The sequence below is a fragment of the Triplophysa dalaica genome, chromosome 22, assembly GCF_015846415.1.
Source record: "Triplophysa dalaica isolate WHDGS20190420 chromosome 22, ASM1584641v1, whole genome shotgun sequence".
Classification (NCBI taxonomy): domain Eukaryota; kingdom Metazoa; phylum Chordata; class Actinopteri; order Cypriniformes; family Nemacheilidae; genus Triplophysa; species Triplophysa dalaica.
The window spans coordinates 11,776,452-11,803,444 of record NC_079563.1 but is presented as its reverse complement, the minus strand read 5'-3'; the positions used below and the strand labels follow the sequence as shown (position 1 = coordinate 11,803,444).

The 26,993-nt window shown below is 36.9% G+C and overlaps 2 protein-coding genes across 2 annotated transcripts; both read right to left on the bottom strand.

Moving 5' to 3' along the window:
• Nucleotides 1–202: 202 nt before the first annotated feature.
• On the bottom strand, nucleotides 203–13,097 carry LOC130411434 (adhesion G-protein coupled receptor G4). The gene is made up of 31 exons (XM_056736052.1): nucleotides 13,005–13,097; nucleotides 12,485–12,567; nucleotides 11,457–12,104; nucleotides 11,148–11,245; nucleotides 11,009–11,067; nucleotides 9,430–9,460; nucleotides 9,294–9,337; nucleotides 8,945–9,093; nucleotides 8,212–8,379; nucleotides 7,996–8,097; nucleotides 7,765–7,905; nucleotides 7,592–7,668; nucleotides 7,429–7,511; nucleotides 7,305–7,344; nucleotides 7,172–7,194; nucleotides 6,935–7,077; nucleotides 6,684–6,813; nucleotides 5,547–5,656; nucleotides 5,253–5,457; nucleotides 4,891–5,059; nucleotides 4,327–4,473; nucleotides 4,112–4,237; nucleotides 3,994–4,039; nucleotides 3,802–3,905; nucleotides 1,930–2,051; nucleotides 1,569–1,837; nucleotides 1,361–1,466; nucleotides 982–1,262; nucleotides 801–902; nucleotides 573–737; nucleotides 203–479 (listed from the first exon to the last, which is right to left on the bottom strand). Exons 2-31 carry the CDS (start codon nucleotides 12,558–12,560, stop codon nucleotides 346–348), a joined length of 4,098 nt encoding a protein of 1,365 aa, XP_056592030.1. The 5' UTR covers nucleotides 12,561–12,567; nucleotides 13,005–13,097; the 3' UTR covers nucleotides 203–345.
• Nucleotides 13,098–13,734: 637 nt separating this feature from the next.
• fhl1b (four and a half LIM domains 1b) lies at nucleotides 13,735–22,722 on the bottom strand. Its single transcript, XM_056737535.1, has 6 exons — nucleotides 22,674–22,722; nucleotides 16,904–17,078; nucleotides 16,015–16,189; nucleotides 15,669–15,838; nucleotides 14,934–15,120; nucleotides 13,735–14,805 (listed from the first exon to the last, which is right to left on the bottom strand). Exons 2-6 carry the CDS (start codon nucleotides 17,057–17,059, stop codon nucleotides 14,651–14,653), a joined length of 843 nt encoding a protein of 280 aa, XP_056593513.1. The 5' UTR covers nucleotides 17,060–17,078; nucleotides 22,674–22,722; the 3' UTR covers nucleotides 13,735–14,650.
• Nucleotides 22,723–26,993: the final 4,271 nt, after the last annotated feature.

Here is a 26,993-nt window from a genome sequence, read left to right as displayed (position 1 = left end):
CGTATCAGAGATGTGTGCAGGTCTTTTTTTTAAACAAATAAGACACTTTCACACAAAGAAAGGATATACCTTTTATATATGTATTTACAATAAAGGATTTAGTTATATTTGTATTATATAAACATACAGTTATGTGATTTATTTACTACATTTTCATATATATTTAGAAAATATGATCCATCTGGTGCATACTTAGATGGTTTAGATATTTCCCTTACATGATGCAAAATTTGGCTTATTTGTTACTTTCCATAACATGATATTCATTTCTCTTTAAAAATCCAGGTTATATTTTAAAACTGAAAGTTATCTAAAAAGAGTAGTAGATAACACACACAATCAACATTATTTATTATAAATGTCTATGTCTAAGCCATCCTTTGTCAGCTTTGGGAACAAATCATGTCCACTTCCTGTGGCTGGATGCATCAGTCCTGTCCTGGCCCTTGGTATTACCAAACTGTTGTCATATACAAAATCTATCATAGGTAAAAGTAAACACAAAGATATTTAAATCATGCCTATATTTATAGCTCTTAAATATATTGTATTGATGTATAATAGATTTTTACCCATGTTGGGTCCTGTGATAGACGCTTGATGTTGGCTGTATTCTGAGGAAACCGATGAGCTCTGGGTTGAATTAGACTTGATGGATCTCACAGATGCAATAAAAGGGAACTTATTTGGTGGAGTGGGTTTAGGCTTGGTAACCTCCATTGCTGTTTGAGTCCATTCTGAAAACAATCAGAAAAGTTAGTGCTTGTGTATTGCAACATTGTTAAGATTGTGTGCCTTACCAGAGTAGTCTTGCAGCTTGAAAACCCCACAGCATAGATGCACTCTCCATTGCTTACGTACATTTTCCTTCATGAGGCAGTGGAACACAAATATAAAGAATCCTGAAAAAATTACAAGATTTATTGTTATCAGAAAGGATAATAAAACTCTTCCTAAATGTATGTTTGTGCATTTTCCTACCTTGAAGGCTATTGAGTATGGCGAACAGGTAGAGAAGAAACACTTTGACAGGACCCCATGCAAGAAATGCCAGAGCCCAGGTGAGACCCAGCAGAAAGGTGAGGCTTGCGACTGCACGCAGGTCTTTCGAGAGACCACTCCGAGTCCCGGCGGGCTGATTGACCTGCATGTTTCGTATCTGGATCAGAACCACTAAGAAGATAGCGCTGTTGCATAGGAGTATGAGGGCTATGTAGCTCACCACCGACACGTAAAACACAATGTCATTTTGCACCCAGCAACTAGGAAAGATAGAGACAGTTAATAATATTTTAAAGGCACCACTGAGCCACAGGGTTTCCAAAAATCCGCAAACATGTAAATATTGAACATCACTAACAACATATCTGAATCATCCAATGTCATTTGGGAATCACTGGAAGTGATCATTCCATATGCATCTCTCTTCACAGCCAGTATCAAGCCACATATTATTAGTGGAATACCTGTTGAAGGAGAAAATTATAGTAAATGATTTGAATATAAATCTCTATAAACATGAAGAGATACGTTACTATGTATTTGAATAGGCTTGTTTAAAGTCTTACCCCATCCAAGAAAGCAGAATTTCAAGATGTATGAGGGCACATACACATTAAATACTTTGACCAAAGCCAAGTACATATTTACAGCTCCCAGGCCCATCCATGTAAAGGATGACAATAAGAAATAGTGTAAAGTCATTGCCACAGCAATGCAGAGGCCATAGATCCCAAAAGATGAGATCCAGGAGTTCAGCAGGAATATCATGTTGAGTCCGAGTAAAGCGAGACACAGGTTTAACAGAATCTTGGATGGGTAGTCTCTTCTCAGTTTCCTGTTTTAAAATACAATGCATTGAAGTAACTTGCTTCTTATGATAATAATAGCATCATTATATATAAGATATAATAGCATCAGAGCTCTTACTCTAAGAGACTGTATGTTAGCACTGTGATCCCCAGAAAACAAGAAGACACACCACAGCCCATGTAAGTAATGAGAGTTAGGATCTTTTCATTCTTCTCATCAATGGGAGTTCTGGACACATCCTTAATTTCAGATAAATATTAATTTATAATTTATAACTTTTATGGTCTTGGCAGATGATTTCTTGTGTACAATATGGTACTAAAGTTATGATACATGTGACGTAAATGTGTATGTTAAAAAATACTTCAGTAATTTGTTTCATTAGAAAACTAATATATTAGTGGGCGTACGGCGTTAACGCCGTTAACGCAGTGAGACTATTATCGCGCGTTAAAAAAAATGTCGCCGTTAATCTATTCTCAAAGTTGGGTTGGGAGATGGGTCTATACTGCGCAAGCTATGATGACTTTCACCTTGATATTTTAGCGCGGATGTATACCAGCTTAACTGCACTGTACGGAGCGAGAACGAGATTTTTCAACTCGCGTCATTCGCGGAAGCAGAAGCCGGCTCATCATCTCATAACCAGGGCTTCATTCGCGCGATTCGCGCAGCAAGTAGGTCTATTGGCTCTTTGCATTAACATTTAAATCACTCGCGCTTGACGCCGCATTCGCGTTTGGTCTGAACACAACATAACGTTACTGTGAAATTGCCGCATCAAACGTGACGTGCTAACATGGATGCAGCTATGAAGCCGCCGGGTTTGCTTCAGGGAATATTCATTTTTAAGAAGCTTCCCAATAGAAACATCGACAAGACTAAGGTTGTTTGCACCTTGTGCAATGCGGAATTGGTTTAAAAAAAACACTTTCTCTCAACAGGTAGTGGTCTAGCTTTAGTTGAAACCAGTAACTTTGTATTGAGATCTAATGTATTATGGCTCCTGTATGACATATCGCTGGTTGCTCCCTCACTCTTTGTTAGTCGCTTTGGATAAAAGTGTCTGCTAAATGACTAAATGTAAATGTACTGTAGGAGCTCCAGTCTCAAGTACCACCTAAACGGAAATCATCCCTTAGCTAATGCGGAAGTAAACACAAGTTCATCTTATTGAACATAATTTAATTTTCATCACCAATTATCATAGTAGAACAGCTTTCTCAAGCAGTTTGTGATGCATTTTGGAAACAGGAGATGAGTCCCTGGTCTAATGCGCCACCTGGCTTGAGAAACCCGTTCTCAAAGACTTACTTTTAGTCATTATTTGGGTAGCACACATATTCTGAATGCCTTCGGCAGAATTCAAATGAGCCATTTTAATCTAGATTAATCTAGATTAATTTTGGAATTAATCTAGATTAATCTAGATTAAAAAAATTAATCTATGCCCACCACTATAATATATATATATATACACAGTAGGACCAAATAATGAAGAACAGCAGTCAATAAGAGCCCATAAAAGACGCTGTTAAAAAAGGAGTGAGACATTTAGAATGATAAAATGCCAGGAGTATGATTTTGCTAAATAATAATAATAACAAATAAAAATATATAAAATTAAAAAACAAATACTAAAATAGATATTACATATCAATAAGAGATAAGTTAGTGCTTCAAAACTTTTGAACGGTAGTTTATAATGCACTATACAATTGTATAATTTATTACGATTAGTATTCATATTCAAATTATTTATTATTTATTAATCATAATAATTTAATAATAATTGATTAAAGACTTTATGGATTTATGACTTTATGATTACCCATTTTAAGGGCATAGTTCACCCAAAATGTAGGTTAACCTTTTTCATTAATATACTAATATAATATTTTGCTGTAACAAATTTAATGTTATCTACTCAGAAGTCCAAATTAAGATCAGAATACCTATAGATGGATTTTCAATACAATCCCAACATACCAGCAGAACTCCAAAATGAGTCAGGTGGTCACACAGGCAGGTTGTGTAATCTTTGCTGACATTATATGTCCAGCATCCGTTTGGATTCCATCCACCATATCCATCTAAAACAGGACATGTTTATAAAAGACAGCACCCAGTGTGGAACAAATAATATTTTCCTTTGATAGTGAATATTTTCAAGTGACCTACCATTCTTATTGAAATCCCAGTATACACACTGCACATCCTGGTCATGCTGTCAAAATCAAAGACAGTTGAAATATTTCTACCAGTGTTTAAATCATAGGCATCTAACAGTTCCACTTACTGTCTTGGCCTTTAAATGGTGCAGAGTAACAACAACATACTCCTTCAAGTTTTGGATGGTACCCGTAGAATTAGTTACACTTGCAGACACAACATAAGTGTTCAGTTGTTTTCCTTCTGCGTCACCCTGAGACAAATTCACACATAGTGTAACAAAATAATGCGTCACACCAACAACCAGCGCAAATAAGATCTGTAACGGTGTGATGGAGTTACCTTAGTCTGAAAGAGAGTTGGAACGCCATAAAACTGAAACTGAATGCGAGGGCTGGTGTGATTAAGGATAGGAAAGTTTTCTTGTATTACAGAGGGTAGCAAGATGAAGGCCACTGTACCATCAAAAGGGTCCTTGTTGATATAAATCTACAGGAGAAGTTACAGTTTCATGATAACTCTGTGACTTTTAAATTGTGATAGATTTTTTTAACAATGGTTTACCTCTGCAGTATACAACGTATACTTCTGTGCACATGAACTTGGATTGAATGGTATTGAAGTCATTAAATAATATTAATAATAACAATAATACAAAACCATAACAAACATAACTAACAAATAATCATTGTACTGTTATTTGATAATAATGATAATAAAGTAAAAACAAAAATCATAATAATTTATTGTTATTGTTATCAACAAGAATAGTAAACAGATCAATAAAAAAATAAGTTATTACTATTAATAGTATTAAAAGTACTTCTACTACTACCACCACTACTACAACTATATAATAAATAAATAATTCATATTATTTTCACCTGTTCCATCAGGTGTGCTCACCTCAGTGTAACTGCCTTTGTTAGTAGATGAAACTCCGAATGTGAGGTTGTGGAAATTTGTTGGGTCAATATTGACCACTGATATTGCCAAGGCAGGAGCTACTAAACTGCTGGACTGGCCGGTGAAACCGAACATCTGGTCTCCAACTGCCTCTGTGATGTTCAGAATACTTTGTACACACAGGTAAAGATTTGTTTACGGGTATAAAATCTCATAAAACCTTCTCATATAACAGCAGAAGCAATATGTGTAACATATGTCAATGCTAAATCAGTTTAGCATTGACTGGCAATTTGTGATGAAACAAATACAATAAATGTCCCATATACAGTAGCTCATAATTGTTATTGTGTGATGCACACCTGTTGGTGAAAGGAAGCAGGTTGCTTTCAGACTCCAGTATGTCAGATGTGATGTTTATAATGACCTCTCCCAATTGCTGAGTGATGACACTGACATTTATCACATCAGACAGTTTTTTCAGCACGGTTTCGATCTCAAGCTCATTCAGAACTGTGTTCTCATGCAGTATGTCTTCGATCATAATGAGAATATCTTCTGCGTTGTCTATATAGGGGATGAATTTGGTATGTTTAAAAATGTCACATAATAATACACTGGATACAGTGCATGGATATATAAACTGAGTAGTTTACCTGCAGTAATTGTAATGTCTTCTAGATCTGACATACTGTTGACCACCACATGACACAGCATCAAGTCTGGAGTTCTCCAAAGAGCTTTGTTGGAAACTGCATCCAGCATGCTGTTTGGACAGAAGGTGAGTAAGTAACAACCAATAAACCAATCAAACCGTGAATTATTTATATTGATTTTCCCAATAATTATTGCACAAAGATCTGTATTGCTTTAAGATATATAAAGATACACGATTATCTTAAACTGTCTTTATGGTTAGAGTTCACGTTTAACACCTGTATATACCTTGTTGGGTTGTATAAAACACAAAACATGGTGAAAGCACACATAGGCCTACTGTAAATCAACCTTTGCAATGAAATTGATCCTGCAAACAGTTCTAGCATAAATTACGGTGTTATCTGGACTATACAAATGGTTGACTGGTTTAAAGCAGCCCTTCAAATAAAAAGTTAGATGGCTTCCTCTTTTTAAATGAAATGATTGAAGCAATATCCCTGATGGTGGAGTTAAAATTATGTCTAATTACATTGATAACATTGATAACAATTACATTGATAACAAACAACACTGGAAAGAGTCACATACAGGTATTAAATGACATGAGGGTGAATAAATGATGACAGAATTCCTTTAATATGATTCAAAGTGCAGTATCAACCATCCTACTGGCACCAAACTGATTTGCAACCTGCTGGAGAATTGTTGCCAATGTTGTAAATTTAAGATGAGATTACAAACGGCATAAAACATTTCATTATTTTTTTGCTTTTTTATTGCCCTTTTAAACTATTCCTTTTTGTATTAGTTTAGAATTTCAAATTGTATAATATTTACAAATCAGACAGGTATGGGTATTTATCATAAATTGTGTCTTAGTTCAAGTCTCATATCGTTGCTGTAATTCTGAAACATCGGATTTCCAAATTCATTCCATTTTTAGAAAATAGAAAAAACCTTTTTAAAAAACAAAAGATGACAAATGTTGAATACTTTTTATAGGTTAGATATTTGCAAAACCAAGTGACAAACAGAAAGGGTGACTAATAATGATGATTTATGGCAAATTATAAAAGTCATGAAATATGGAGATGCAAGGTTTCAGAAGGACAGCAGCGATATGTTGCCCTCACCATTTTCTGTAAGCCTTCTTTCCAGGATTTCCCCTGCATGAATGTTCAGCCGTGCGCTCAGCTGCAGTTTCCGGCCAGGTAAAAAGCCCCTGTCTGGTGTGATGTCTGTGTCCAGGACAAGACCCTGGGTCTAAACATGAAGAGTCATTTTCATAGAACTCAGTTGCTATCTAAATTACAGTCCTATGACATATATGGAGACATTAATGATGTGACAGCCAGCCTTTTGGTCTAAAATAACATGTACGTACCAATAGGATAGATTAAAATGTCCTCGGGTCGAGCATCCAGATATATTGCTCCACTGATGTAAGGTTGGTCCAAAAGCTTTTGAATCTGCTCTTTTGTCTCTTCGTTGTTCAAGGAGGTTGTTACCTTAGTTTGAAAGGTGCAGCTGTGTTTGAGAACGAGCAGAGATCAAGACCTCAGACGACCACAATAAAAACGCTTTGAACATTGTGTTTTTTGTCTTTTATTAAAGATCTCACCTGGTTACTGAGAACGGGAAATGCTGCAAGACAAATTGTGAAAGATTCTCACATGAGATTGCGAATGGGAGTAAATGAAATACTTGTGTTTGTGATTTTACACTCAGAAACCATATTTAATGGAAGCACGTACCTCCTCCACTGCTCTGGATGATTTTGTATATTCTTCCACGCTGAAAGCACATATGAGAAATGAAAGTCTAAATATTTGTCTGTATTTTTGGTTTAATCACTTTGTTATTAAAACATTGATTAACCTTTTTGGTTGTTCATGTGTCCTGGTGGATGAGAGTTTAAAGTTCAGAACAGATATATCTTCACAAGAGAAACTTTTGTTAAGCTATGGAGAAAAAAAATGAAAAAAAATTGCATCCATTATGACGTTTTGAATATTTAAGTGTATTGTTTTTGAGATCTTACCCAGGATTGAATGATTTTTTCAGGATTATAGTTGAATCCAGTGATATTCACCGTGAGGGCAACTTTGAAAAAGCTGTCTGAGGCCAGAAACATGATTTTATATTAAATATAAAATATGTTTTAAAATTCACAGTTTCTTAAGAATTAATTAATTTTGCATTAAGATGTTTAACCTGATTTTGCTCCAACAGTTGAAATTAGTAAAGGGCATGGGGTTACTGTTAATATTTGACTGGTTGTGGAAGATAAAACTTCTGCTATTGTGGTGGAACTGTCGGCTAAAGTGGTTTCTGTATATGGTGCAGTGGTAGTGACTGTGGAAAAGAAGATAAGAAACGTTCAGAGAATGTCATATTTTTCTATGTATCATACATTGTATTCCAGATAATTATGGATGCACATACTGTATGAACTTGACATTGTTGATATTGAGGATACACTTGTTTCCTCAGTTGTCATAGGAGATGCTGTAAAGGTTGTTTTTATAGATGTTGTGGAGATCAAAACTGTTGAAAGGAAAAAACGATAAGTTCAGAGAACTCAATGTGAATATAAAATTCCACAAATGATTTCAAGCTACAGAAAGATTAGAAAGCACATATCTCTGGTACAGTTCACACCTGTTGTCGAGGCTTCTTTGCTAGTGGAATAACTTTCTGTTACAGTTGTTTTCATCATGGGGCTTGTGGCTGTTGTTCTTTCAGTAGTAACACTATCGGTTGTGGACGGTGCCTGAAAGGTTGTGGTTTGTCCAGTGACTGCTGATGATGTGTCTGGCCAGAGATCCTCTAAAAGTATTAGATAATAGAGTAAGAGTATGATTTAAAACATCTATAAATAAAAAAAAAAACACTGTTTAGTGTCCCTTGCTCATCTGGTAGATCATGACACCAGCAATGCAAAGGTTAAAATCCCAGTGAATGTTCATCACATGAGGGACTTTTGATAAATGCTCATTTTTTTTTACAGATTTACAGATTTTGTTGGCTACACTCTTAAGAAAATGTCCTTCAAAAGGTTCTTTGATGCCATAGAAGAACCTGTTGGTTCCATAAAGAACCTTTCACATCTGAAGAACCTTTCTGTTTCAAAAAAAGTTCTTTGTGGCTAGAAAAAGGCTCTTCAGATTATAAAAAGTAAGATATGGTTCTTTTAAGAACCTTTGACTGAATGGTTCTTTGTGGAACCAAAAATTGTACTTCTATAACATCACTCTGAAGAACCTTTTACGCACGTTTATTTGTAAGAATGTATACCAGCTTTTCTAGATGTTTCTCTCTTAACAGTTATTGCCAAATTATTCCAAATCAGCAAAAAAGTTTTCTATCGACATTTCTTTCATAGTTGATTTACCAAGAGGGTATATGAAGATGAAATCAGGGTCTGTGTTAAGATAGCAGTATTCATTACTGTAAGGCATCTCCAAGATACCCAACACTTCATCCTGCATTTTTCCAACATCAGCATCAGGAAACACATTCAGAATAGCCTTACAAACAAACCTATAAAGATACATGAAGATGACATTAGCAGTCTTCTGTCTTAGATTTGCAGGTGCTTAATGCAACATGTATTATCAAGCTATATTAATGCATGTGGCTGGTAAGTGTATACCACAACCCATGAATGAAAGGTATTTAGGCAATTTGAAATAATGCACAATGCAGATTAATTAGAAATGTAATGAAGAAGATATTCTCACTGGCTGATTCCGGGATGGGTGGACCACAGATGTTTTGTGCCCTGCTGAATGAAAAACAATGATCTTGTTCATCTTATCGATGAAATCTTAATGTTCTGAATCTATGTTTTTTGTAAAACTTGCATTGAAATCATACCTCCGCATTTCTACTCGAGCGCTTGTTAGAGCTGTTGGTACAGAGAACATGAGTAAAAAACTTGATTCTTGCCAGAAAACATCTGCATGCATTTAGAAACAAATACTTTTTGGGTAACACTCTACCATAAGGTTGAATTTGTTAATGCATTAGCTAACATAAACTAACAATGAACAATACACATTTTTAAATCAAACGTTGTAGTCACATTAACAAGGGTTAATAAATGCTGGAAAAACTACATTGCTCGTGGTTGGTTTATGTTAATGCATTTACTAATGGTAACAAATTCAAACTTTATTTAACTTTATAAAGTGCACCAAATTTTGTTCTAGGACCACCAAACGTCTCGGTTACGTCTGTAGCCTCCGTTCCCTGATGGAGGGAACGAGACGTTGTGTTGAGAGACAGACTGGGGTTTGATCCTGAGAACCTATCATCACCGATATAAATTTAAAGGTGCAATGGGCTTGGCGAATGGCACAAGCAAGCCAGTCTCCGCCCCGTACATACGGGTATAAAAGGAAAATGGCGGCGCTCATTCAATCACCCTTTGGGCTGACGAACTTGAGAGGTATCTCCCGGTCACTGCAGCGGACCGTCAAATTGCTTGTGGCATGAAGACATTTAGTCAGTCTCTCGACGTTGTGTTGAGAGACAGACTGGGGACCTATCTTTACACGCCATGGCGCTGAGCCATATCACAACCTCAAGCGGAGCGAGACCGACTAGCTTGGCGAGTCACAAGTGAGCGCTACAGGGAGACGTAATCTCCCAGTGGAACAGTAGTGGTCATACTGAGATGCCTGTACTGACAGTCATCACGGACAGTCATTCTTACTCTCTAGTCTCTGTAAGAAGGTCAACACTGACCCGATCAAGCAATTCCGTGGGTTCTCACCGTGGGAACAACACCAGGACGAGAAGAGGCGCCACTTATAAGCGCACATATGCCTAGTGGTGGGGGCTCTAACCTGCAGGACAGTCTCTGACAGCCGGAGTTAAGCCACTCAAGGTCTCCTCGTCCCGTCCGTGGGCCAGGCATGGAGATTCCAGAGGCCTTGCTTGCGGGTGCCAAGACCTGTGCAAGGAGGCTCACTGGGGGGAAGGCTTACTTCCGCTTGTCCCACGGCCAGCTGTGTGCTAAGAGATCCGTGCCGAGGGGACCCTCGGTCAGGGAGTACCAAAGCGGGCAATGGGTGGAGTCCGCTAGGCAAACAGGTTCCGCCTTCTCGCTGTCGAGACACCCAAGGGAAGTCCGGCGGCGGCATGTAAAGTCCGCTCTTCGAAGGGGAGGGAGAAGTCTGCTGCTCTGCGTCGTAAGATTCCAGCAGTAGAAGATTCTCTATCAAATGTTGAACAAGAACAAACTCTAGAACAAATGTTGATTGAATGACCGCCGCCATCTTTTTTCTATACCCGTATGTATAGGGCGGAGACTGGCGTGCGTTCGCCATTTGCCAAGCCCATTGGCGTTTTAAATTTATCTCGGAGATGATAGGTTCTCAAGATCAAACCCCAGTCTGTCTGTCAACACAACGTCGAGAGACCGACTGAAGGGGAACAAGATCTATCTTACCTCAACGCAGACACTGAAACTTTATGCAGACTTATGTGCGATGGCAAAACAGCTCCCAGCTTGGAGAGGAGAAAACATTTATTTGTAATTTGTCTTGGTAACAGCAATAAAAATAGACATATCACATACTGTAGCTTACCCACTGATGTGAAATATCCCGAGCATCATAATCGTTCGTTTTGTTACCATCTTTGCGAAGAATGATAATTGTAACTTCAACCTCATAAAAAGTCCAATCTGGAACATGAGGAAATGCATTGTATAAAAAGGTGAATAAAGAAAAGAGAAAACATACCTATAAATTCAAGAGGGTGAGCAAATGATGACAGAATTTCTTTTTGGGTAAACAGTCTGTTTAATACATGAATATTATCTTGTTGACAAATGCTAGAAGGTATTCAATTGCGTGAATGATATCTGTTTATTTGTGTAAATGTGTATCTCTTACCACACTGTAACGCAAGGTCTTGTACAGGCACACAGTCCTGGCCTTTGTCCCAAATTCTTGCCTCCCAGTGCAGTATATTACCATCAATACAGGCCAAGTCCAATATTTGCTGTTGTGTACGTACCGTTCCCCACAACCTGAACAAACTTAAACTACCTTTCAGTTCAGTGCCTTTCTCAAAGACCATCATATCCTTGACAAAATGGTGAGCAACAGCTAAAGTTAGAGTGCCATTAGGGGCCAGCCTGCAGCAGTTCGGGTACATAGGATCTTCAGACTTAAATGTCAAAGACATAACTGTGCCATTGACATAGACGTTTGGCGCCAACATTAACCCGGACCAGGTAACGCAGATTGAATGCCAGTTTCCCAAGGTTACCACAGGAGATGTGTACCACACTCTTCCGAACATCAAGATGTTGAGTTCTGACCCATGACCTCTCACAGCGAGCACTGTCTCTGTCTTATTAGGGTTCAGGTACATGAATGCGGTCCATTCGGAGTTGTTGATCTTCCTTTTTATATTGACACACACGCTGAACTGGTCCAGAGAAGGGATGGAGTACTCAGGTCTCAACAGCCAGTAACCGCAATCTTTCTGCATGAAGTCAACCTTCTTCCCCCACAAACTTTTAGCTCTGGCAGAACCTGAGGCGTAAAAGGAACAAACATGCAGATACGTTTCTGAAAAGTATACAATTTCAACTTGATGAAGAAACAAATGGGGCTTAATCTATGAAATGCTATTATGATCAAATGGGTAGTTGACATAAAGCGTACCATGAATCCCATGGCATGACGGCAAAATTTTACTGATTAGTAAATATACTAGTTTATATCATTAATCTTTATATTTTAATAGAACATGTCATAAGAAAGATTTATCTTTATATTATTATTATTTTTTTCTACAGAATGTCACACCGTGCGGTTTATTTGTCAACTACCCAAATTCAGTTTCTTATGCACAATTTGTATTTTTGGAATAAGCAGAATGAATGTTAAAAATGACGTTTGGTCAAGAATACCTCCATCCCTCGATGTTATTGTGCTTAGAATAAAGAAGATTGCTAAAGCTTGAAGCGGTTTAATGAGTTCCTCCATTCTTCTCCTGAAAAAAGTATTATATTGTGTGAAAAGGATCACAGAGTTGTGTGACAAAATATTGCACACTATAAAGTTTGAAAAAAGGAAGGAGAACAATAATTTTGTTCTAGTTTCTCAAGGCATTCTGATTAACAACGTGTTAAGTATTAAACTCTGCATGAGTTTAAAAACAATGCAAACACAGGTATTTGGCATGAAATAGCTTGATTATCATCCTTTAATGAACTTATTAAAGCTATATCTTGGTGAAGGAAAATTGCAATAATACCATTTATTCTATATGTTTCATCATATACTTGTGTCTATACTCTCTGTACTATGATTCATTGTAAAGCTGGTTTGCAACAATGTAAAATTGTGAAAAGCTTATATAAATAAATCTGAGTTAAATTGAAAAGCAAGCACAGAATTACTCAAATTGATCAAACTATAGTTACTCACCAAATTCAGCATCTGTTGATATCAAAATTCCATGAAGGTCTTTGCGTTTCAAAAAAAGAACATATATGTATGAAGTTGAAATGAGAGGCTAGACCATGACAGGGGTCTAGTGCTCATCTTAAAACCTTCCCTTTTCATCACACTTAGTTATTCATTAAGCTTATAGGTACTCAATTACAAGAGAGCGTATTGACAAATTAACCACGATTGAATTTAGAGATGGGAATTGTTTATGGTGTTGAAATGCATAGTCATGTTACTTTAATACTGATTAATGTAATATTAGTGAAATGCACATCTTTTCTAAGCTTAACATCTTTCATTCGCAGTATTTTATTAACTTATAGAAAAAAAGCTTTATTTACTTTATTTTATTCATTTTGCTACGGTAACATAACATCTTTTTATTTTTTGTTATTTTTCGATGGTAACAGGTGTTGTGAGATTTTTGTTGTGAGATTTTGACTAAACATTTTTTCTTGAAATATAGCACCTTTACAAACAGGGCTTTACAATTGAATCACAGTACAGTTAAAATAAATCTACACATCAGTTACAAATACATGCATCTATTCTTTCTGAAGCCTTTAAAAATATATATTATTATGACATGTATAATGTGTCCGTTCTCTGATTTGGGAAGGTAAAAAGTTACTTGTATTATTTTATAGCCCAACACTAGATGCCGCTGTTGTGTAAGAAAATACTCCATGCGAATCAAACGAGTTCATAAGAGTGACTGTTTTTGAACTTTATTTGTTTTTGTTTATAATTACAGAGAATACCAAAATAACACGTTTATGCAAATCACTGTATAGTGGAAATGTGATAGTACTTTTGTCCATTTTATGAAGAGTATAAAACTTAAAAAACAACTTTCTGTTCAAGTTTTCAAAATTACAAAAAGGTTACAATATTCTTTGTTTCCACCTCCACATTTTAGAATAAGAATAGAGAAATGTTAAAAAGGTTTTCTTGCTATTTTATGAGCCAGCTTCTTGAAGAGATGATTTGAGAGTATTCCAGACTCCTATTGGCTGTGTTAATTATTCAGTTTATCTTCAGTACATGTATTTCAAAAACATATGTATTCTTACAATTATATTTTAGTGTACAAAAATATTTCGAAAACTGTAAGCATCCCTTCTAATTAAGATCACAAGAATCATCAAGTGACCCTACATTTTTAGGGCAGTATACAAAAGACACAAAGTAATGAGAAATATTACAGTAAATGTAAAATTGGTATTTCAAATGAAAAGAGGCGAAATCTAAACAATTCTAAAACAAAGAGCACTAAATAATGTGCAGCCATGTTAACAAGTCATCACAGAATGGAAGGTTATCAAATTTTGATGTACATATGAATTATTTTCTTTATCACTATCTTTCATCCTATCTGACACTCTTTCCAGAGACGAATGGACATTCAGAAAGAGACAGGATACGTTTTTCCCATTAAAGCCTCTTTGCAAACTTAACATTCTTTACAGGGAAAAACTCCCTTCATAAAGTAGCCAGAGCCAACATAACAGACACCTTTATTAACACTTTAATAATTTTTTTGTGGGATTTTTGTACAAATTTGAATGAATGGTAATATTTTTTTCTGATGTGATCTTATTCCGCAGTGTCTCCCTGGAGAGCTACACTTTCTTGGAACAGTTAGAACAGTAAATGTCTCCATTGTGAGATACAAATTGCTTTTTCGCCAGGTTAAGACAGCATTTCTTACAGTTAAAACAGTAATCGTGCCAAGTGCCACCCTCGTAGTTCACCACATTGGTAGCCTGTCCAAATCCTGTTGAATGAGAAAAAGTAGATTTATTTGTCACTTAAGTTCAAAATGTACAGCACTTTAAAAGAATAAGGGTTGGCAAGAACTAAAAATGAAGACATTTGTCTGTGTGTGTGAGTGTACATTCAAACCTGTAATAGGATCTTGGCAGCCATTACACTTTTTGGCCACAGTGCTTTTGTAACAGTCCACGCAGTAGACTTTCTCCTCGTGGGAAGTGAATCGGGTGCCAGACAAAGGTTTTCGGCAGGAGAAACACGCTAAGCACTCCGAGTGCCACGGCTGGTCTTTGTAATTCACACCTCCTGTGGTAATAGGCTGAAGAAAGAATAGCAGAACTCTTGGAAACCATAAACCTCAAGTCAACTCGTGACAAGGCCATTATTTGTTAAAATATACCCAGCAATAATAAAAAAGGATCAAAAATTAACTTTTAATAAAGGGGTAATGCTTCCCCTGTGAACAGTGTGTGTAAAAAAGCAACTAAAGAAGAGAGGTCTAAAATATCTGTTCTGTAAATCCGGAAAAAAAATTTCAAAACTTGTTTAGATAATACTTTTATTTTTCTTAAAGTGATAGTTCAGCCAAAAAAAAAAATTCAGTCATCATTCAATCATCTTTATCTTGTATATAAAAACTTGACTATTTCCCTCTGCGAAACAAAAGGTATTTTGAGTTTGTATGAAATGGAAGTCAATGGGGGCCAGTAACCAACGTTCTGACATGAGGGTGAGCAAATGATAATAATAAAAATTTTCATTAATTTTCATGTTTGAGAGATAACATGTTTTGCATTTATTGAATTTATACAACCTCTAACTTTAAAATTAACAACAAACTATCTTTTTTAGTGGGAAGTCTCTCACCTTCTTGCAGCATGCACACTGCTTAGCAAACTTCTTCTCATGGCAAGAGTTGCAGTAGACGTTGTTGTTTTTCGTCTGGAACGTTTTGGAGCTAATCGGCTTCTGACACTGATAGCACGTGAAACACTCATCGTGCCATGAGTTGCCATTGTATTCCACACTCTCAGTGCCTTTATCAAACACATGTGATGGGAAAATGTAGCACAGTGTCAACATTTTACACATACAATACAAAAAAAGTATCATAATTACGATCAGGCATACATGTATACACATTGAAAGTTTTCGGCAGGAAAACGTGCTTTAATTGTTGCCCAATATTCCTCACGCTGAACTCATCCTGTACCTGCCAGTATAGGCTTGTAGCAGCCGTGGCAGCGAGGGGCATCCTCGCGTGAGCTACACGTCCCACACAGGATCCTGTCATTCTTGCTGCCGAAAGACTCCTTGGCCAGGTTCTTGTAGCACTTGGCACATCTGAAACAATCTGAGTGCCAGTAACGTCCCTTATGATGAAGCTCCTGAGATGATTTAAGACAAATATTGCACACACTTGCTAGCAGAAGCAAATACAATTTTTTTTAATTACAAAATGCATGCTATCAATTCAGTTTAATTCACATTTATTTGTATAGCACTTCTTTTCTGTTTTGATTCCCTAGCAGTTTTACACAATATTTTAATGGTTTTAATGTTTAAAGACAGGTTTTAATATTACAACACAAAACCAGAAAAGTATTTTATAATAGATAGTATCATAAATTATGGTTGTCAAAAATGTAAAATAAGTGAAATTAATGTGTATTTTAAAGCAATCATACTGTGATGTCAATAACTACAATTTTGTTTGATTTCCAACCGAATTTTGAGCAATTTCATGACAGTGACCCACATGCAGGCCATTATATCACATAATCTAGTAGCATTTGATTTTTAATATCATATAAATTATACGTATGTAAATATATTATAAAGAGATTAGCTTGGAGAAATAAAGAGTAGCAACTATAGAGTTTATCTCTAGTCTCCTTAAGGGACTATTTACATTTTACTTGATTTTTCAAGATATAAAACAAATCTGCAATCACAAATGTACACATTTCTTTCTCTTAGATCGTGCAAAAGGGCTCAAAAACAGCAAATTGAGAAAACAATCAGTACTTCCAGGTGTAAGGTGATACTTTTAACTCTAAACCACCTGTGGGAAAACATGACACAATATTACCCAACGTTACCTTGGAGTCGGTGCTGATTGGCCGTCGACATTCAGCGCAGGTGTTGGCACAGAACTTGTCGAAGCATCGCACGCACACTTGCTTCTCGTCCTTCTTCAGAAACTTTTTTCCACTGAGGTCTTCACGACAGTAAAAGCACTTGGAACGGTCTGCCATGGTGCGTGACCGTGAGAAGCTGTAAAAAATAAATGCAGCCGTTACCTCACCCAGTTACAAAGAGATCATAAAAATGACATCATAACATTTAATTACAGTATACACATATTCACATTTGTTCATTTAACACAGGTCCTCATCTGAAGCTGCTTACAAATGCAGGAAAATTTGACATTCCGTCTAAAGAGCCAACACTGTATACAAAGTCATATTTACAAAGTAATAAAACTGTTTCTTGTAAATAAAACTGTTAAACAATCAAAAGAAAAAACATCAACTATTAAATATGTATAGATTTTGTTCAGTAGAATGAACTCACAATGCTTACACCCTAACATCCCTGTTGAATAAAACACCATATGCTGGTTAGGTACGTTTTGACGCATGGTAGCTGGTTTGTGCTGGTTTAAGATGGTCCTGTGATGGTTTAAGCTGGTCATGTCCTAAACCAGCTCAAGACCATCTTAAACCAGCACATGACCAATTTAAACCAGCACAAACCACCATGCTTTAAAGCTTTCCCAACCAGCATATGCTGTATTTTTCAACAGGTAGCACTCATCATGTTCATTGTTTCCCCAGGAAACTGTGGTGTAAGGTCATTTATTGATAAGAAAATGTTTGTTCCGCTTTCCCTAAGAGAAGATCAGAGGGCCGAAATGTCAGATTGCTAGTTGTTTTGTAACCATAGGCAACATAAGGTACACAGTGCATGAGCTTCATTGTGTTCTTGTCTTATCATGATCAAATAGACGGAAAAGAACAGCTGCAAACCAGGTTAAGACGGACCGACAGGATCATTCATTCGACGAGATGATAAATCTCATCAGCAATAACTCGGTTAGGTTTAACGAAACAGCAAATTTAATACAAACATTCATGCCTAAATCAAATCATGTGGCAAGCAAGTCCAGGAAATATTCAAATAGATTTGTCACGGGATATTCGATTATAGACTTACTTATCAGATCACATCACTAAGAATGTACGGTTTAAATTAATATATGTATTGTTTAACTGGCTCAAACAATTCGTCATTGGGAGAAAAGTGTTTATTTATTCATTATACAGACAACATGTTAAATAATTGACTATAATTAGAATAACCTTGGATAAACCTGAAGAGAAACATTTTCAATTCAAATGCATATGTACCGAACTTTCAGAATAAAAAATACTGCATTACGGACCACCTGGAGATTGAGAGAACTGTAGTGAGAAAACATTTGTGTTAAGACAAACCTTTGCGTGACGTGATTGCGTGTGGCTGTTTTTCATGTGGGTTCACATTTGATCGGGTCGGCTGGCTCTATACATTCACGAAGTATGTCTGGTATGTATGTGGTGAGATCTGGAATGTTAACAGTTCTTTGACAATGTTTAAAGAGGGAACTTCTCATTTCAAGATCCTTTTTCCAACGAATACTTAATAAGAGAGCAGATCTGCCTTCTAGGTGTGTTTTAATGTTTAACTCATGACTCCGGTGTAATCATTTGCTAGCCTACAAAGCCAGAGAAAATAAATACATTTTCTTTTCTCATGTGTCCTTTGTAAATCTAAACTAACATTTTCTATTGTAAGTGAGCTGGCTTGTCCAAAAGTATTCAATATGACACTTTTGTAAAGCACAAGAATTTTGTGTAAGTTGCTGCAGTACAAATAAATTGAAAATGTTTCTCTCAAGTTGGCTTGTAAAGTCCATAAATAAGATCTGCTCGGTATTTTAGACCCAACTGCCAAAACCGATACTCTATTCCCATCTTTATTTTATGTAGTCTTTCTTCCCTCTATCAAACAAATGGTTATTTTAACAGTATATAAAATCAAACCCAAGGGGCCACAGATTTTGTGGAGAGAAACTTATCATAGATTTCATGAAATCAAACATCAGAAAATAAGCCCGCTAAAACCAAAAAATGTATGTTCCAGCATTGTACTGAATCAGTTTTTTCTGTTTTGAGGCGGCGCAAAGCAATGCACCCGACAAAAAAGGGGGCCTTACAACGAAAAAGTTTCAGACAAGCAAAATTGCTCTTTTTATTATTCAAATCAGGGGCAGGCGATAAGATGAAAGATTTGGCAAAAGCTGTGTTGCTTTTCCCGTCATTTTGGGAACGCGGTAAACCACTCAGTTCCGTGTTTCCAGGTCAGTTAACTTTAATGGCAGACCGGAGAGACATTTAGCGATTACATCTGAGCTCATTTCTAACAGCATGTTAACTCCAACAGCTTCCACTTTTCCAATCCAACATAACTGCCTCTAACATTTTTTATTTCGTTAGACCTTGTTAGGACCATCAAGGGAGAACAGGAAACAACGAGGAGAAATGAGATCGGGATATAACAACGCCTACAACAGGGAACTCTACTCCAGGACCCTCTTAAACAATGATCTAGCATTAAGAGTCTCAGTCCTGAAGTTCAGGGAACGCCGCTTCATGAATAGGTTACAGATAAGTGTGAAGAGGTCATTGTTACAGACGCTGATGTAATGGTAAGCAGACCATGACCCCTGTTTGAGTCAAATATTTAATACGATCTCCAGGGAGATGGCAGACTGTTGAGACTGAGGCATCTGATTTCAGGATGACCTCATGCACCAGCATCTGGAACACAGTTGGCCAAGCATAGCAGCCAAAGCAAACGGGAGGGAAGAAATGGAACGGTCACACTGTTCTTGGAACCGCTGGCTGATGTGATATGAGGGAACTTGAGAGCTGTGGAGAAAAATCAAGTGATTTGCGTGCACTCGACGTGTTTTTCTCTCTATTCCTTCATAGACTCATAAAAGGGTGTGGCGCGCTGCCGCTTATAATGTTGGAGACCAAATTAGAAGTTGGCTATGACATCACCTCCTGGTTAGCTCAAAACATGGCTTTCACGATGATTACTGCGTTCTCCGAAAAACCACACGCACACGAGACCGCTCCTCTGGCAGACGCACTCTCCACGTCGTAACGCAAACAGAGAGGCATCTGTTGGAGGTGGTGCATTTTTGGGCACAAATGGTCCTGATTAGCACCCAATTTAGGTCATCTGAAATGGGTTTGGTAATGGAATCGGCTCTGTTTTACAGCTGGGAAAATTGAGGGGGTCTTGGCAGAGCGTCGGGTTGGCATGATTTACTTGCAGAAGAATGTGGTGAAGGCTTGGAAACAGGAAGCCTGCAAAACAGCGGTAAGAGGAACAGGCGAGACGGCGGCCAGCGGTGTAACCCTAGCGCTCTTGATCTATGCTCCTAAATACACTTTAACAAAGAGGAAACACAAACAAGACTACTGTCCCTCTTTAGGCTGATGGGGTTAATCAGAGGTCATTTTTTTAGGCCACCGTACAATCAGAAAAATTCATCATTCATGAGGATTCAATAGGATTGTTGTAATTTACCGGCCAGTTATTTTGTATAATGATCATTAAAGTGTATAATTGACATTGGCAATTGCTTTCCTAAATAGCCGCGTAAGTTTAATGTCTTTTAATGTCTTTAAGTCTTGTGTCACTTTATTTATTTATATTGTTCCATTGTAAAAGTTTATTAAGTGGTATTATACATTATCCCTTAATAACCAAAATAAAGACATGCTCCAACATTCTCAAATATATTGATAGTTGGATAAGCAAACACGTTCAGTTCGGCTGATAAAAATCTGCTATTACATACTTATGTAATCCTATTGACAGAACAGTGAGCTTAAAAAAACAGAGAGTACAAATCCCTTGAGTCTTTACCTAAATGTTTCCACATATGCTCTTAAAAAGGCCCCAACAAGTAAGTGAGCGGAGGAAATAAACCATTTTTCATTTCAAAATAATGGAAAAACAAATGCTTTACAGGTCCCTATAGATTGGCTGTAAGTAAAGTGGATAAATCCAGACAGAAAACAGGGTCTGCATGAACTGAATTTGAAAATGGAGAGATCTGTTGGGTCGAATATTTTTAGGATAGAGTTCTTCAACTGTTCCAAAAAAAGTAAGTTTAAGATTAAAGCTCTGATTCACAATCAGTCGTGGGTCCCGTGGCTGTGACTCTAACACATGAGACATGTTCATGTGCTCTTATAAAACATTACTTATCTTTGGGTATTAAGTAGCGCACAGGGTGTTTGGTTCCTGTTTTCCTGTTAGCAATGAATGTTCTGTATTATCAGTATGTGAATAGTGTATTATTTGTATTTTAAATATATCTTTTGGTATTTTATATGCAATGGATTTGAGGTCTGTAAAGCCAGATTGCCTCCAGCCAACTTGCTTAAAGGGGTCATATGACACGGCTAAAACGAATATTATGGTTTGTTTTAGATTTAATGCAATGTGTATACACGATTTAAGGTTCAAAAACCCAGTATTTTCCACACAATGGGCATTTTTGTCTCTTTGCCCTGCCTCACTGAAACGTGCAGATTTTTAACAAAGCTCATCGCTCTGAAAAGCGAGGTGTGCTATGATTGGCCAGGCAACCAGTGTGTAGTGATTGGTCGAATACGGCAAGCATGTGATGGAATTGTAACGCCTCTTACCATATTTGGAACATCAGGTTCCAAAGCAATTGTACTGACAGGTACACCCACCTTACTAGCGTATACATTTTGGCGATCTTGGTCAAATCATGCCACGAAATAACGTAGATTTGTGGAGGTGTGGTTACACAATGCGTTTCAGGCAGGTCCGGGTGAGCATTCGCTTTTAGAAAGAATGCATCTTTTGTTCGACTCCTTTTTGCAACTTGACGTGTCTTATACATGCATGCGCAACTTATAATGCACCTAAGACACATAAAAACATGTATTCGCGCCATATGACCCCTTTAAATGAAAAAATGGGTGCGAAAGCTAAATAAAGACTCCAAAAGATGGTGCGATAATGGTTTTCCTGTGTATTTTTTCCTTCCTCTGAATGTGCAACGGTTAAAGATAGAGTTAAGGACATCCAAGATGCAGATTGTTTCTCAGTCTCATGGGCTGAATTCCACTGTGTGCATAATTCAGACATGAACTGTCCTGCAGTGTCTCACCCCATAAGTCCATGTGTTAAACTCCATGCTTTTCTTGAGTAAAAAATCTTTAATAAGAACCAGATTTCAGAGTCTGAAAGACATCCAGTCTTAAGCATGCAGAACATTTCTAAGCCAACGCCCCATCCTAAACGTATTGTACAAACATTAATGCACTTCATATAGTATTTAGTCTCGCTGATACAGAACACACCTGTAAAAGTATATTGCTTATTTTTTGTACAATTTCTGTTAAATGGGTATGCTCAGTTCATACAAACATTCTTTTATATTAATATAAGGGATACATCTGATGGCAAATTAATGCATGTTGATATGCAACACTTAACGATTTAAAGTATGTAAAATACCTACACTTTTTCAAACAAAATATATATTTTTTTTCACAAAACATAACCATTGCACACGTTCCTTTGTTGAGTTTAATTCAATATGCAGAAAATTTGGGTAAGCATGTAAACGTGATTCCAAGGGGCTGCGCAATTGCGCAAACTTTGATGAATGAGTATTATTAAAAACGCTGGGTACCTTTCTGATAAATAAATTAGCCCTGAAGAATTTACTGAGACTCGACTGCTACAGTTAAAAAAATGCAAACTTACCTCTCTCTGGGATATACAGCTCTGATCTGTCTCGTCCACTGCAGACCCGTTCTTGCAGTGGTGGGCAGTCTCTCACTACATTACGTACGAGACGCGAAAATACGAACTCTACTATCGCGACATCTCAGCTCATAAATATAAATTGTGCCACGGCAACGTTGTTCTGTAATTCCAATGGTAAAGACTTAATAAATATGAATTAGGTAACGCTGCCTTTTATACGTGCCAGTGAAGAGGGTTCTTCCTTTATTCAGAACTTTTACCATAGGTGTCGCACATCATTTGTCATGGGAAAATGACGTATTTTTCGTCTCTAGTGCATTTTCAAATATCTGTTTTTAATCATTGTTTTACTTTGGAAAAACATACTCCACATTAGAAAGCATATCATACCTGCAGATATTTGCTTACGTTAACATAAACGATGCAGGTGTAAAACAACGTTCCTTCATTTTGTATAATGCTTTCCATAAATTATGTCCGGTGTTCACTATTTGAATTTAGGGATAAAGTTTATTTATTATGTGTTATTGTATATGTGACCCTGGATCACAAACCAGTCTTAAGTAGCACGGGAGTTTTTTTAGTGAAAGCCAAAAATACATTGTATGGGACAAAATTATAAATTTTTCTTTATGCCCCAAATCATTAGGATATTAAGGACAGTTCATGTTCCATGAAGGTATTTTGTAAATTTTCTACCCTAAATACTCAAAAACGTAATTTTTGTGAGTGGATGGCCTACTACAGCACCTCTGATGGACAACTATAAAGGCAATTTTCTCAATGTTCAGATTTTTTAGCACCCTCAGATTCCAGAGTTATAAACGTCTGTATCACCACCATATATTGTCCTATCCTTAACAACTCATACATCAATAGAAAGCTTAATTATATAATCAGCTTTCAGATGATGTAAATATGTAAATTTCAAAAATTTGACCCATAAGACTGGGTTTGTTGTCAGGGTAGTCCAATAACTGGAGCATTGGTGAAGTATAGAGGATAAACACAAGTCCCACGATCATAGACACCGCCTGCAACCAATGTATTACATTGAGAGAATATGTAACGGTACAATAATAAACACATTTAACCCACAACTGAGATTTCAAAAGATGGTTAAAAGAATGTGGACAAAAAAACATGTGGACATGCACTTATTTTGTGTTCTTCTTCAGAACACAAAATAAGATATTTTGGTTAGTAGCAGAACAGCACAGATCCCCCCGTTCACTTCTATTGTTACCAATGCAAGTGAATGTGGGATGTTAAGAAAATTCTTCAAAATATCTTCTGTGTTCTGCCGAAAAAACTAAAACATATCTGTTTGAAATGACAAGGGGTGAGGAAATGATGACAGAATTTTCATTTAGAAGGTGAACTACTCCTTTAAAACAATTAAAACCAACAAATGTCAAACAATTACGAAAGTTTATCACTTTGTTTAAGGAGATCCCAAATTAATTTATTATTATTACATAACAATCGTTATAAAATGTAGGTGCAGAACAGTAGGCTAAATAATTTGTCACAGACATGTAAAATTAGGAATAATAACATTATGTGAATTATTACATAATGTGGGCCTGGTGTATCATGAGTACTTTACAAACAAAAGTAAACTAGTGGGTATTTTTAGTATTTAATCTTACATATGTCATTAAATCTTAAAGATGTTATTTAACATTTAGATTTGGTTATCAAGTAGCATCAGTTCTGGCAGGTCACGTGAGTCAAGCTTGCATCAGCCGATGACATCTGTTGCAGCTAATCAATGTTAACCAATAGTCATACAACACATACTTGACTGCATCCTATTTAAATTGCCTTTCTTTGCTCCTTATCAGTTGCTTAATCGTGCGGCACTCAAAACCCACCTCCGTCCCCATCTCCACAATATCTGCTTGTATCTTTCGGATCATTTTAATTTTAATCCTGTTACGCATCATGAATTATTCTGGTTCCCCATGTGGGGTGACATGTATTTTTGCATTCCCGCAGGCGGAGTTTGCCTAGAACAGTTTCATTCCGCAAAACTTAAATATTGCTATTGTAAAATGTTTGACGACAGTTGGTGGTCCTGACAGAAATAAATGTTTATGTTCTGTAGGTTTTAATGTGCAATTCTTACTCTCCCCATTTAGGTGAACTTTCTTTATCAGGCTCCTTAAAGCACCTGTTCTTAACATTAGCATCTGGAGTAACTGATGTTCAACCATGATTACAATGACAGCCGGCTATAAAAACGGACATCGGGCGAATAAAATGATGTGTGCTCTATACCTTGTTTGATTATTTTAGCAATCCACAATGGATGCCACGTCGAGGAACAGACTCTACAAACACACAGACTCAAAATGAACACAGCTCTTATCAACGCTCGTTCCGTGGAGAACAAAATCTATATTGAAACGACTTTTAAACTTCACATGGGTGGATATTTTATGTGTGACTGAGCCCTGGGTTAGGCCTGGCATTTCCCGAGATGGTACCCCAGGACTGTAATTATTTAAACTCTGCCGCGTCTGTCTGGGCGCGGTGCTGTTTTTAATAACAATTATCACTGTCGACTTTTACCTACCGGCCCATTTGGCAACTTTGAGGTGTAACTATTTCAAATGGCCCTTGTTGAACCTGTTGTATATGCTTTGGTGTATCGCCCCTCAATATAACTATGGCTTTTTTAACAAATTTTCAACATTTGTAGGTGAACTCATCACCTCTACACTCTACAGCTCTAGGATTTTGACATCCATGTCTGTTGCACATCTAAACCATATTTTTAAACCTTACTAAATCATTTGATTTTGTTCAGTGGGTATCTGGCCCATATTCACTCACAGGGTCACACCTTGGACTTTATTGCAACGCATGGCTTTTCAGTTCATGTCCTTGGAGTAGGTAATGCAGCTTTTCCGTATGAAAACTGACCATGGTTTTACTGCAGTAAAAATGTAAAAACCATGTAAAAAACAAATGTAACCCCCCCCCAAAAAAACATGGTTACTGTATTAAAACCATGTTTTTTTTGCCCTAAGTAATCAATGCACCAAACAAACATGGTTATTACACTGGTACCACACAAAAACATGGTAAATTTTCGTAAGGGCTTGTATCACCTGCCTATTTTATTAACTGTGCTGCTCAACCCCCAAGTACTCTTCTTCCTGCATGCTTGTCTCGTACTTTCCCAGCTTCCTCTAAAAATGATTTTTCTGATGCTTTCCATGATGTGGGTGAACTGTTAGAAAATGAATCTACTCTACAAAACGTGGATGCTGACGGACATCTTAGTATTTTAATTCTACTTGTGATATTATTTTAAACTCTATTGCTCCAATGAAGCTTAAAAGCACAAACCTACTTCACCACCACATGCTCAAGCAGGCATGCAGACACGCTGAGCAAAAATGGAAAAAGGACAGACTCCAGGTTTCATTTGAAATCACGAGACTCTTATTAATTTCCTTCCAGAACGCTGCTAAGGCTGCAAAATGCAAATACCTCTCTGAACTGATCACCAAATTCGGTGAAAAACCTCAACTTCTTTTTTCCACGATTGACTTTGTATTAAATCCGCCTGTTAATCTTTTCCCTGAGCCAACTGTTTCACTGTGTGAAAGTTTTTTACAGATAAGATTAGGTTAATCACATCAGGGATATCAAATACTTCTTTTACCTTACCTGATGTTCCATTATGCTCTTTTAACCCCATGTGGTTGATAAGCGCAACTGTCTGTTAGGAATGTCGTAAATACTGTCCTGTATAAGCTTCCCCGTTACATCATGTTACTTCATAAACTGTGCATGTACTAAAGCACTCTTTTGGCTCCCAAGGGGTTTACTACTGGGCTCTACTAATAGCACAAACTGGATTCTGAGGTAGCAGCTTGTTGTTAGCCGATAGTGCATAGCAACTATATATACCGATAACATTTATAACAACTTTTGACCATACAACATTTATTGTGGTTTGGAAGTCATCGTTTACAAGCATAATACTAAATTTGTGAAGAGGCACGATCATTCTACTATAGCTATGGCTATTGAGACCCGGCAACATTACATTATCTCTAGTCTACCTTACGGTTATATATTTCAAACCAGTAATGTTAGTGTGCCAATAAACAACCTGATCATAGCCTTATCACTTATAAGATCAAAAGTACAGGTCAGTAAGAAAAAGTGTACATCTAAGACTTTCAAATCCAGTAGCCGGAAGGCTAACGTTAGATCTCCATCTGTTTTGCAACCCGCTGCCTCTTGCAGCTCGCACCACCGAGTGTTAGTCCGTCAGATTTTGATTCATGTTTGAGC